Raw genomic sequence first — 11,911 nt, forward strand, 5'->3', positions numbered from 1 at the left:
AATGGCGGGCGGACCGAATGGGCCAATAAGGCGCCCCGTGATTCCGATCGCTTGTCGTAGCGAAAGCTCTGGTTCGACTTCCCGTATGCCGGGCCTCCGACTTCAACCTCCAACTCTGGGAAAATCCTCCCTTCTCGACCTCCCCCTCCTCCACACCAACCCTCCCCACGGTCGTCTCTCGTGCAATTGCCTGCAATTGCTCCTTCGCCATGTCTCTCTCCTCCGCTTCCGGATCTTTGCTGCGCACCTGCGCCCGCCAGCAGCTGACCACCTCTCGCGCTGCCATGGTGTCCTGCCAGCAACGGAGAGGTGTCGCTGATTCCAAGGCGACCTTCCAAAGCCCCTTCGCCTCTACGACCACGAAGATCCCCGATTTCAGCAAATACTCCTCCAAGAAGTCTGCGCGCTCGAACCAGGTCTTCTCCTATTTCATGGCTGGCTCTCTGGGTCTTGCCTCTGCCGTCGGTGCCAAGGCTACCGTTCAGGGTATGTGTCCTGTGGGAATTGATATTTGGGAAGCAATCCAATAGAAGTGCTGGAATTGGCTGGGATGGGTGCACAGTGGACCCCAATAGGTTGATGGGATGGTCCGTTGTGTCCGGGAACAAGTTCACTGATGTGCAATTTCTATCAACAGACTTCTTGGTCAACATGTCCGCCTCTGCCGACGTCCTCGCCCAGGCCAAGGTTGAAATTGGTCTTGCTGCTATCCCTGAGGGCAAGAACGTATGCCTCCGTCACGTTTTAAGAGATCCTTTAGGCTCTTTTTTTGTTTCTGTGACTGTGTGTGACTGACCCCAATATCAATAGGTCATTATCAAGTGGCGTGGTAAGCCCGTGTTTATCCGTCACCGCACTCAGGAGGAGATCCAAGAGGCCAATAACATCGACGTGAACTCCCTCCGTGATCCCCAGACTGATGAGGAGCGGGTTCAGAAGCCCGAATGGCTCGTCATGCTTGGTATGTGACGACTGCCCTTCTTAAGGATTGCGCTTTTATTTCGATTGAATCCTAACGCCGTTTTTCTCCATCACACAGGTGTCTGCACCCACCTTGGTTGTGTCCCCATCGGTGAATCTGGTGACTTTGGCGGCTGGTTCTGCCCCTGCCACGGTTCCCACTACGACATCTCCGGCCGTATAAGGAAGGGTCCTGCACCGCTGAACCTCGAAGTTCCTCAGTACAACTTCCCCACCGAGGAGACCCTCGTCATCGGTTAAACGAAAATCCAATCCATTTGACCCGAGATGGGTTGCACGACCAGTTTAGACGATGGATGGTAGAGCGAACGTGGAGGGGTAGAAGGTTTGTGTTTTTAGATGAAACCTCTCTGTTATCTTGTCAAGATTAAAAAGAGACCCTGTTTTAATATGGATCATTGAGAGATAAAAAAAAAAAAAAACTGAAGCTCTTGTTCTATTACTTCAACCAGTTTGCCTCTCACATAGAACCTGCACCACGCCTTGTCTACGGGTCCTTGGTTTTGCTTCTAGGTATAGAGTCTTCATGTTTTTTTTTTTTTGTCCCCGGCCTAACTTTTTTGCATTCCATATTAACAAGCGGCCCTTTCCTTCCCTATTTCTCTTGATGATGGATGGATTCAGCTATAAGGTACATGGATGTGATAAAAAACAAAGGCAGGGCACATGCAGATGTATACTTTTTGTATGTTGATTTTCGAGTACATGTATTTGCTATAATTCCGCATATTCATTGACCAAATTTTCCTCTGTTAAGTCCTCATTTGGCATTTACTATCAAGTAGAATATATGTAGTGTCGGAAACTCCGGCTACGTATTGTCTAGCTGTCGGGGTTGAGAACATCACTATCGATGTGGAACGTCATACTGTGCGATATTTCGGAATTGCTCTCGTCCAGCAATACGCCCGAGTTGACAATTGTATTCCATCAATCACTCTAGAGTGTTTGTATTTAATATTGTGATATTGTTTCTGATTGAGTTTTGGTACGTATTCCGTATTTACCCGATGTCACCAACTTTTGATGCGCCATTTGTATTTCTAGCGATTTATTTATATTTATTCATCTATGCCTCCCAATATTGTACAGTTGATCTGGATTATTAACATCACTCGATGATTACAATATAAACACACGCCAAATTGCCACACATGTTTGAGAAATATCACTTTATTGTTGCCGTATAAGCGCGATCACCAATCCCATGACAGCTGCACCGGCGGCCGCACTTTGAATAGCGATGGTAGAAAGATCCCGTTGTGTAATGACAAAGCTACGATCACTGAAGAGATCATAGAAATACTGTCCCCAAGTCTCAACGGACGGTAGAGAGGAGACTCCTGAGATTTGGGATTTGCAGGATTCAATAGTGCTGTTCATGGCAGTCATAGTCGTTCCATTTGTAGTAGCGTCAGTCATTGTGGCGGGCGTAGGATCGGTGGCTGGCTCTGTATTCTCTGCTGGGACAGCTGGGATGTTGCCGTGTGTGGATTCCTCGGCAGGGGTTTGAACAACAAACGGTGAAGCAACTGGTGACTCCCCCATCTCATGGGAGATAGGAGTGACTGGTAACTGTTGCGACACAGCCTCTTGGGAACTGAGGGTTTGGGCTTGCGTTATGGTCTTTTCCTTCTCAAGGGCTTCAATGACCTTTTCTTCAAAGCCTTTGACCAGCCTCTTGCGTCGCCAGGGCTCCACGGCTATCTGGAATATGAGGAAAAGAAGTACATTGACTCCCATTAATCCCCAAGTGCCCCAGGTACTCATCTGGCGGATCTTATCTGACCAAACCTGCTCTTCATGATATCGGGAAAGGATGCTTCTGCTCAGTTGTGCTGCGGCCTCTTCAGACTCACGTTCCGCCACAGACAAAGCCTCCTGTGTTTCGCTCTCCGCGACCTCGTTGGCGTGGTCATTCCGATAGAGATGGGTAAACCGTTCTAAATCCGCAGGCGACCAGGCATGTTTCCGCTGAAGCAATTCGTTGACTTCGCGCTGCGAAGTCGATCGTCGGTTGATAGCAGAGGAGTAGGCATCCTTAGCCTGACGAACTTGGAAACGGGCAGCTCGAAGCCGTTCCTCTGCAGACATTGGGCATTGGGAGTTAGAATATGTGTTCTTAGAATTAGATACCACGTAAATAAAACAGCATCCATACCTTGGCTGTGGATCTCCTTTTTCAAGGCCTCGATACCTGAGTAGCCAGTCAGATCATTCAATCGCTGTCCAGCCACAAATATGTTGGATTGCAGGTTATCCATCATTGCCGTAAACTGCTTCGAAAATTGTGACCGCCGATTTTCCAAGTATGACGGCAGACCACCAGATCTAGAACCATTTGGCTCAGCATCATTCTTTCCTCCTTGCTCAGGTTGATCACTTCTCGGTATGCCACCACCCTCCACAACGGAGGAAGACCCTTGACTCCCCGCATCTGCCTCAGCCTTCAGGATACCTTCGGGGACAGCTGAAGGCTCTCCATCTTTTGTCCGATTTGCAGGCTTGTCGTCTTTTTGTTTATCTGTCTCGTGTGATAATGAGAAAGCCGATTGCGATCTGAATTGGCATTGTAAGCAGACTGAGAAACCTCGCCGCCTGTCGACAGGAAGAGCTTTCGGGCTAAGCGCAGATAGGAGGGGTGTTCGGACAGAGGAAGAATTTCTTGTGAAATTAGCAGTGTATCTGAGAGACTGCCTGAACAGCAATGGCATGGACTGCATGGCCGGTTTAGAGGGCCACGAAAAGTCGGCCAGATGCTCGCTCGGTTGTTAAGTTGGAACAGGATGGATGAGTGCAGCCGGTCGGGAAGGCGGAGGCCGGTAGCAATGCGGAATCGCCGCGGGCTGTTCATGTTTCCGATAAGGACAAATGTGTCACCAGTACCACACACTCCCATGTAAAATCTAGGATATTCGGACACTCAGATTCGAGTGACCTGATAAAAATCATTTAGGTAGTCCTCGTCTCTTTCGGAATTCGAATGCAGGAGTCAAAAGAAAGGATTGTACGATGACAGTTCTGATCAACCTAACGTATCTTTACTCTTAGTTCGCTGACATGATAAAAATCAACAACATTAAACGATCCTAATACATCGATGGCAAGTACACGATAACTCCTAAATCCTAGAGCACCTTCAAAGACTATTCCGATATAATAATGGCACAGGGAAAAAAAAGTAGAGCAAGAGACATCTTGGAGAGAAGAGGCATTAGATTAAGCCTTGTCGATCAATACAGCCCAGTTCTCACACCGCCCAGTAGAAGCAATCAATCATCCGTCTGCACTTTATTGTCTCCTTTCACCGCTTCAGCGTATGTGGGAGGTGGTCGAGACTCGTCGTGGGTCTGGCTGCTGCTACCACCCAGGGGCTGTTCGTGTTGTGGCTTTGGGGCGGGCTGTCGACTCTCAGACCGCTGGTTAGCATCAGTGGCATCCTGCGAAGCTAGAGTGCCATAAGCTCTTGGTGATGGGTGCTGGACAGGTTGGTGAGTAACATAGTAGTATGTCACTCGGCCGTGCTCAACATCTCTGTCCTGACCAGGGCCTCTGGGGATTGGCTCATAGACTGCATCATCATAATCTGGCTCAGGGTACTTAAGAATAATATACCAGGCATGTAGCAGCCCTGGAACATAGCCAAGGCAGCAGAGAGCCAGATTAATGATCGAGTCGGCCGTGCAAACTCCTACTTTAATCCATACTACGCAGATATTAGCCCACCTTCTCAAATTTGATTGTGGATTTTACCAAAGGGTGGATCAAGACGAGGGAGGGGGAAATATACCTGAAACGGGGGGAAAGAAGACTGCGAGAATCGCAAGAAAGATATCTGAACCACACATGACGGCAGAAGTAGGGTAGTCACGGTGGTTTGACGTCCTACCTGCGCAAGCGATCAAGACCGGATGGGCGATACGGAGTTCACAGTGTATTACTGAGCTGGTGGATGCTGACAGCCTTGAGGTATTTGTATGCAACAGAAGAACGGATGCCTGCGGTCAGATGACGTCGCGGAGTCACCTGACTCGGTGGCAGTGTCCAACAGTACCACAGTATAGGCAACTGTCAATGTAAATAATCGATAGTCTAGGCGATTTAACCTTGAAGAAAGAGTGTGCGATATATATATGATTTAAAGAATTCTCTCGCATAGACTGCAGCAACTTCATATACCCGAACCCCACTTATTTAGGTGCCGTGCCGGACCATTATGTATATATGTCAGACCATTTGTTACTTACCGATCATTGGCGCGAGAACGAAACAACCAGCACAACTCATACATCGATTATTATAGCTTACAGAAGGCATTTATATATTTAAACTGTACGGAGGAGTCATATAAGAAGTATGTGCAGTTGTAGAGATATATGATATTGATCTCCTGAAGAGCAAAGGATATGTCCAAATTAGCTGTGGCTATATATCCTCATAATTCGTCGGATATAGGATCTGTCTCCCTCCGCATTAATCTTATACTTCCACTTCCAATCCAAGCATACATGTCAAGCCTCATTATGCCTACCTACAGTTGTAGTCCTATGTCCGGATTTTACCCATGATATATACCCAAGCATATATATAAATATTAGAAGGATTCAACGATACCCTTTTTTATGGGATGGGAGTGCCCAGATTTGGGGCGAGATCTGCCTTGCATGTGTGACAATATCCATCCTCCCTTGGTATGTACAGCATAACTAAAAGTTAATATACAGGGGTCTAAAGAAAGTTCACAATAATCTAAGAGTATCGGACTGATACTCCTGCTGTAGCCGTCCTTAAGCTTCTCGCATCGGACAATTTGCTCCTTGCATGAAATGGAGGTGTTTCAAGAATAGATAACAAGCTTCTCTCACTGTTGGCGGTCTAAACAGAACATGCCTCTAACTGGCCCTTCATTAAATACTTAAAATCCAAACGATTTGACGTGCCAAGTTTACTCTTGGCGTGAAGTTCTGGTCCCTGTGCGAGGCTAAAATAGGGATCGGCCCTTCCCAGCCGTGCTGTTTTGTGGGTGGACAGGATTTGAAACAAAGGGCTCCGAAGAGCTCCGCAAGGCGTGTTCTTGCTCAATTGTTCCGATCTGTTGTCAGTAACATGCATTGGGGGGCTGATGCCCGAGTGCCGCATATTTTTAGAAGATCCTCATAAAATGATTCTGCTAGGTGATTCATTCCAGAGGATTCAGTAGCTTCCTAGAAGTGTTCAAATGATAAGCTACATCCACGGCCCTTGCTTTGTCCCAAGGATCGATCTCGTTTGGTTCCATGTCTAGCTCCACTGATTGAGTGGGCTATCTAGACCAGTGTGCTCCGTAAACATCCAGATTGAAAGAGGAAAAAAATAAAAAATAATAAAAATCAATACCTGAAATGATGTACATAACATCTTGTCAAGCCTCACTGAGTGCCACGTCAGATGTTGGATCGATTGACTGTCGCTGTGGAAAATGATACAAATACTCCGTAGATAGATAGATTATCTTGGCTGTTCCTGCATTGAGCTTTCTCCGTTTGCTCTGGGAGACTTTCCCTCTTACATATTCTCCAGAGATTCGCATATTTTACAGATGAGTCGCAAAGAGCAGTCAGTCAATCGGCCGACTCAGCGATCAAACTTTTCCCTCTCTTCAATCCGGCTGCTCCAACCCTTCTCCATTCAAAGTGGGTGGGGACCCCGACGGTAGGGTTGGCTTTAAATTTGCACCACAGCATCAGGAAAACCTTGCAGAGGTAGTCTTTTTCTTCACATACGGAATACTGACTTGCCTGATACGGACTAGAGACCGACACATATTGAGGCTAAAGCGAGCTACCGACTAAAGCAAGTTAGTTCCTGAGTGGTGGAGCCTGTTTAATTGGAGAGCCAGCGGTACCTCTCGTGAAGCGCCCAACGCTCATTGCCCATCCGGCTGGGAGTCCCCCTTTCGACGATAGTATTGGACTTTTGAGTTTTGACCTATCGCCCTTGCGAACCTCGAAATTTGGCATTTGTTTTTATTCCCCTGCGGTTGCTGTTGTGGCGCTACTTTTATTACAGTCCCCCTAAACTGCGAAACCCTTGCCTCGGTGCCTACCGCGTGGTTGAGTTCCGTCGTTCGGGCCTTGAGGTAAGGAAGACCGACTGACCTGACTGCAAGTCCAATTTCCTCGATTTGGGAACCACAGTTCGTCCTTCCTTCGGGCTGCCTTGGATTGACGCCGCTTTTCACTTCGTCCTCTTTGTCTTCCTTCCTCCTCCCCGGCCTCCCAGTTGGACCTTCTCTTTCCAACCACCAGCACTCTTTAGCCAGTTCGCTCGTTTTAGCTTTATTTCTTCACCACCTCTTGAGGTAAGACACCGTCTTTCTCTGGCCTTTTTCGAATTAAGTTCCATTCCTCTCGTTCTGAAGCTGGACGCGTTCGCAATCGATGTGACCTGTGGTCAACTTCTTTCTTTTCTCCTTCAGTTTCCACCGCCTAGAAAGCCGCACAGGTGCAGCAATATGAGAGGGATTTCAGATTAATTCACCAAAGAAGCCTGCTTTAAGACGCACACTGCCTTGTTTCTATTACACTGCGATATCAATTTTTTCAAGAAGAGTTCTTCGGATTGAGGAGCACCATGGCCTCCTGTATCTCTCTCTCAGGATCAACCCAATGTCCTGCATTCAATCAATCTTCGATATCAACTAGCTCCAGCCTCCACGCTAATTTGTGAGATTTATTATCCCCTTCGAGAGGCTTGTAATATAGATTGGCTGTGCTAACCATATGATAGTCCATTTATGCAATCGGTTTCAAATGTGACTCAGTTTGACGAAGAATTAGAAAAATATATTAAAGGCTCCTACGTGAAAAAAAAGTAAGTTTGTTATACTCAGTGCTCGCTATATGGGTCTTAGCTAATGCGGATTCTTTAATCCCCAGATATATTGAGTATTTGGGATGTAAGGATGCCAACCTCACAGATACTGATGATTACTACGCCCGTTATACCACGAGCTCAATATGCAATGGGATTGTGCAAAGTTCAAAGAATGACTGCACTTTGTCCAGCGAGGAATCAAGGCCGCTGTGTGCCGACGATTGTGTTCGTTTATCCCTCATATTTAGTGGCCGGGATTCTACTAATGACTAGTGGGTAGGCGCTTATGGCTAGAAGTGAACAGCAAATTCTTGTTAACCCTGATCTTTGCCCGCAAAGAGACGGGAACTATATGGATCAAATTCGCTCTGATTTCACCGTCTGTTCCCTACCCGCCAACTCGCTTACGGTGACCTGCGTATCAGGAGCAGATAACGAGCCCGAAGAGTGTGGATTTCGTTCAAATTTGGTGGGATTGTGCGGGTATTGCGCAGGGAGTTCTCCTAATTCCACAGACTCCTGCTGTGTGAATGCGAATGCCGGCAGTCGTTGCAAGGATGTGACGCTCCCATCACCGACAGCAACTCTACCACCGATAATTACTTCCACATCCAGCTCAACCGCAGGTGATTCTGGTGGTGGTTTATCCGGTGGGCAAATAGCTGGTGTTGTTGTTGGTTCTATTGCTGGATTCGCTCTTTTGGCAGGACTAGCCGCACTGGGGCTTATATACTGCCGACGAAGGCGTCGAACCAGAAATGACGGCGCTTTGAATCAGCCAAATCCTCAGAGAAAGGGCTCACCGTCAATGCAGCAAAACGCATCTCAGCAGGGATTCGCCGTTCCGGGTGGGAGAGTCGCCAGGATGTCTGCTTTGCGAGAGGTATCTAGTTCTTCGCCGGCGAGGTCTCGTACTTCTGCCGCCTTTTTTGGTGGTGCTAAATATAGCGATTCTTCCGACTCTGAGGGTCTTGGGGCTAGCCCCGGAGCGATATCTAAGAAGATTCCTCCTACGGCTGGTAAGCGACATGGCTCCCTCTCCAGCAGCTCGGCTGTTGCCGGCGCAGGCAGCGATAATTCGCCTCATTCTGGTACCGGCGCCCAGCATTCATCTCCAGAAGGAATGGCTAGCGGGCAATCAGAGCAGCTCTCATCTTTCCAGGACTATTATTCCCAGGATGACATCCATCCGGGCGACCGAGTCGCTGCGCTTTGGGCGTACCAACCTCGTGCCAACGACGAATTTGCTCTGGACCGTGGAGACATGTTGAAGATAATTGGCATCTGGGATGATGGCTGGGCTACTGGCATTCGTATCCCAGAAAGTGCGGAGGATTATGATGCTAGGCGTCGAGAACAACGCGATAGTGGTGTGTCCAATGGCTCGCATCGCCCGGCCGCTTCTCCAGCACCAGTTGGAGAGATCAAGGCGTTTCCCTTGGTCTGCGTCTGTCTTCCCCAGCATTGGCGAAAGATCATTGATGGAGGACAAAATGAAGACGGCTCATGATCATCAGCAAATTCCCGTGTATTGCGTCGGGAAAGCAAGGTATTTTACGTGCCGGTTAACGCCTTTAACGATAGCGCCTTTCATTTTCGTTTCTGAAAGCCCCCGGACAATATTTTCTGAGTTATGAGGGTGCCTCAGAAATTCTCTAGCGGCCGTCGACGACGCTGTGCCATTCAATTGCCGCCTTATAGCCGCGTACTTAGTTAGGATTTTACGCACTCTAGTTACGATATACCTGCACCATCGCAACATACCTTCGTGACTTCTAGTCGGAATCCTTCGGAGACGACTCGATACGGTTTTTATTTAGTAAATTATACCCCTTCATTCTACTTTTATTTTTCTTATTTTTCTTTTTTTCCCCCATGGTGGCACATAGCTGGCCCTTTGATTCTGGAACGTGGCCTGTGAGGTTTGCGTATTTATTGTACCATTGTTTTATTCTTCTCAGTCATGCATCCTGCGGTTCTAGCGCTGAGACTATCACACGCAGCGAGGAATTTGGATTTTAGAGATGTTATTACCATCTGCCTAGATATTTGAGTACATATTAATGTACATACATATACAGTTACAAGTTACAGTCAAGACAGACAGGCATTGAACTATGTGGCTGAACTGTTCCACCCTTTCTTCATCTGCTATATACCATAGATGGTGGCGGAGGACGTTCTTGATGAGTTCCTAAAGAAATAAAAACAAGATAATGACACTAAAGGGACAGAGATAAGTATAAGTAGGGCCAGCATCTGTAGCGGACGGTGCCCTGACGTGATATTACTCGGTTAGCCGGGCTTAGTCCCATGGTTGGAGGGAACGGTAAATTTAGTTCGGTGAGGAACATCCTAACAGTAAACGTACACTTCTCTCATGAGCTCCCCACACCATCAGTAGAAATAAGGCTGTTGAATGGTTGGTGGACAGTCTCTCCTTACAACAGTAGAATTCATAGATACGATATGGGTAATACATATACGGGGTACCTAATGTAGCCCAAGATGCAAGCAAGCAAGAGGCTGCAGGATTCGATTCAGGGGGAAGGCAAAAAGCGGCTTGTGGTGCGATGAGACCACGTGACTATAACCCACCCCCACCACCGCCGCCTCAAGCACAACAACCAACTTAATGCCCCTCTATCTCCATCTCGGTTCCAATCCCCATTATTACGCTTCCCCTAACCTCCCCTCACCTTCCTCTGATTCCGTTGGCTCTTCGCAAGCGTCTGTGAGTACTCCCCTGGCTTAAATCATTCCAGTTTATTGTCCTTTATTTTCCCTGGTTTTTCTGTCTGTGACGGTCTTTCTCATTTGGTTTTTTGGGCATGGTAAACAAGAAGAGAAAACAAGATTACTGACATTGCCCCGCGCAGGTTACCAACTTCCGTCCCGCTTATCTTCTACACCCACATAAGCAAACATGTCGGTACGTATTTTCCTTCTGTCCTATGGCTCTATTATGAAGACGTACAGTTCTGATTTTCTTTGTTGCCTTGCAGCTCGCCTCTGGGTATGTCTCCGAACGGACCGCCACTTCCACATGTCCTCTTCCGGCTGCAGCTGCGGGGATTTCCAACAACGCAGGGATCGCAAAACCAATGCTGACAGTTTATGGCAAATAGTGTCTCTATCTCTGATGAATGCATAACAGCATACAATAACTTTCGCATGAGTGGCGACAACAAAGGTGACAAGATCAAATTCATCATCTTCAAGATCTCGGACAACAAGAAGGAGGTTGTCATCGATGAGGTCTCGCATGACCCGGATTATGAGGTCTTCCGTACCCGCCTCGACAACACTCGCGATGCCAACGACAACCCCATGCCTCGTTATGCTGTCTATGATGTCGAGTACGATCTCGGTGGTGGCGAAGGCAAGAGGTATGATGGACCATGGAGTTTCTTGGTTTGATATGGGTGCGATTGTCTCACACAGATACAACCTGCAGGAGCAAGATCATCTTCATTTCTTGGGTTCCCAGCAACACCCCCACTCTCGTATGTTTTCACGTTGCTCGTTCCCCTGGGCCAAACAAGCGGCGGCTGACAGTGATGAAATAGTGGTCTATGATTTATGCCAGCACCCGGGAACACCTGAAGAACGCCCTCAACATCCACACTTCTATCCATGCTGACGACAAGGGCGATATTGAATGGAAGACTGTTCTGGCTGAAGCCAGCGGTGGCAAGGCTGGCAAATAAATGACCGCGCCGGCTGGGTCCGGATTAGGTGGGTTTATGTGTTTGTGATGATGGCTATTGCACTGCACTACTCCGCCTCGGGTTCGCGGAGTGTCTCGGAATGGACCAACCCCAGGACATCCTCCTGCACACATTTAGTTCAATATGAGATCGTTATGAGATCGTTACGGCTTGTCTGCCTTCATAGTGACCGTATTATCGTTTCTGCGATCGTGGCACTTTCCGTGAACCAGCATTTATGATGGGGGTTTTCTTGTTTTTTGTCAGCGTTTGCCTGTACAGAATACTGCTACCTTGTATGGGGTGTGATTTCCAGCGTTCCAGTGTAGAGTAGAATACACGGCATCGCCTCCCATTCATCAAAT

The 11,911-nt window shown here is 47.8% G+C and overlaps 5 protein-coding genes across 5 annotated transcripts; 3 read left to right on the top strand and 2 right to left on the bottom strand.

Annotated features, from left to right (window-relative positions):
- Nucleotides 1–209: 209 nt before the first annotated feature.
- Nucleotides 210–1,221, top strand: rip1 (ubiquinol--cytochrome-c reductase catalytic subunit RIP1; the record flags this gene model as incomplete). The annotated part of the gene is made up of 4 exons (XM_033567742.1): nucleotides 210–486; nucleotides 563–726; nucleotides 811–961; nucleotides 1,040–1,221. The coding sequence occupies 4 exons, from the start codon at nucleotides 210–212 to the stop codon at nucleotides 1,219–1,221; spliced, it is 774 nt and encodes a 257-aa protein (XP_033429737.1).
- Nucleotides 1,222–2,154: 933 nt separating this feature from the next.
- On the bottom strand, nucleotides 2,155–3,880 carry she9 (putative mitochondrion biogenesis protein (She9); the record flags this gene model as incomplete). The annotated part of the gene is made up of 3 exons (XM_033567743.1): nucleotides 2,155–3,065; nucleotides 3,143–3,509; nucleotides 3,572–3,880. 3 exons carry the CDS (start codon nucleotides 3,878–3,880, stop codon nucleotides 2,155–2,157), a joined length of 1,587 nt encoding a protein of 528 aa, XP_033429738.1.
- A 373-nt stretch (nucleotides 3,881–4,253) lies between these two features.
- ATNIH1004_003062 (putative stress response RCI peptide) lies at nucleotides 4,254–5,235 on the bottom strand (the record flags this gene model as incomplete). The annotated part of the gene is made up of 2 exons (XM_033567744.1): nucleotides 4,254–4,687; nucleotides 5,229–5,235. 2 exons carry the CDS (start codon nucleotides 5,233–5,235, stop codon nucleotides 4,254–4,256), a joined length of 441 nt encoding a protein of 146 aa, XP_033429739.1.
- Nucleotides 5,236–8,644: 3,409 nt separating this feature from the next.
- Nucleotides 8,645–9,346, top strand: ATNIH1004_003063 (SH3 domain protein; the record flags this gene model as incomplete). Its single annotated transcript, XM_033567745.1, has 1 exon — nucleotides 8,645–9,346. One exon carries the CDS (start codon nucleotides 8,645–8,647, stop codon nucleotides 9,344–9,346), a length of 702 nt encoding a protein of 233 aa, XP_033429740.1.
- Nucleotides 9,347–11,010: 1,664 nt separating this feature from the next.
- ATNIH1004_003064 (actin-binding ADF family protein) lies at nucleotides 11,011–11,546 on the top strand (the record flags this gene model as incomplete). Its single annotated transcript, XM_033567746.1, has 3 exons — nucleotides 11,011–11,225; nucleotides 11,294–11,342; nucleotides 11,406–11,546. The coding sequence occupies 3 exons, from the start codon at nucleotides 11,011–11,013 to the stop codon at nucleotides 11,544–11,546; spliced, it is 405 nt and encodes a 134-aa protein (XP_033429741.1).
- Nucleotides 11,547–11,911: the final 365 nt, after the last annotated feature.

The sequence above is a fragment of the Aspergillus tanneri genome, assembly GCF_003426965.1.
Source record: "Aspergillus tanneri strain NIH1004 chromosome Unknown AapTan_1_pilon_pilon_pilon, whole genome shotgun sequence".
NCBI lineage: Eukaryota > Fungi > Ascomycota > Eurotiomycetes > Eurotiales > Aspergillaceae > Aspergillus > Aspergillus tanneri.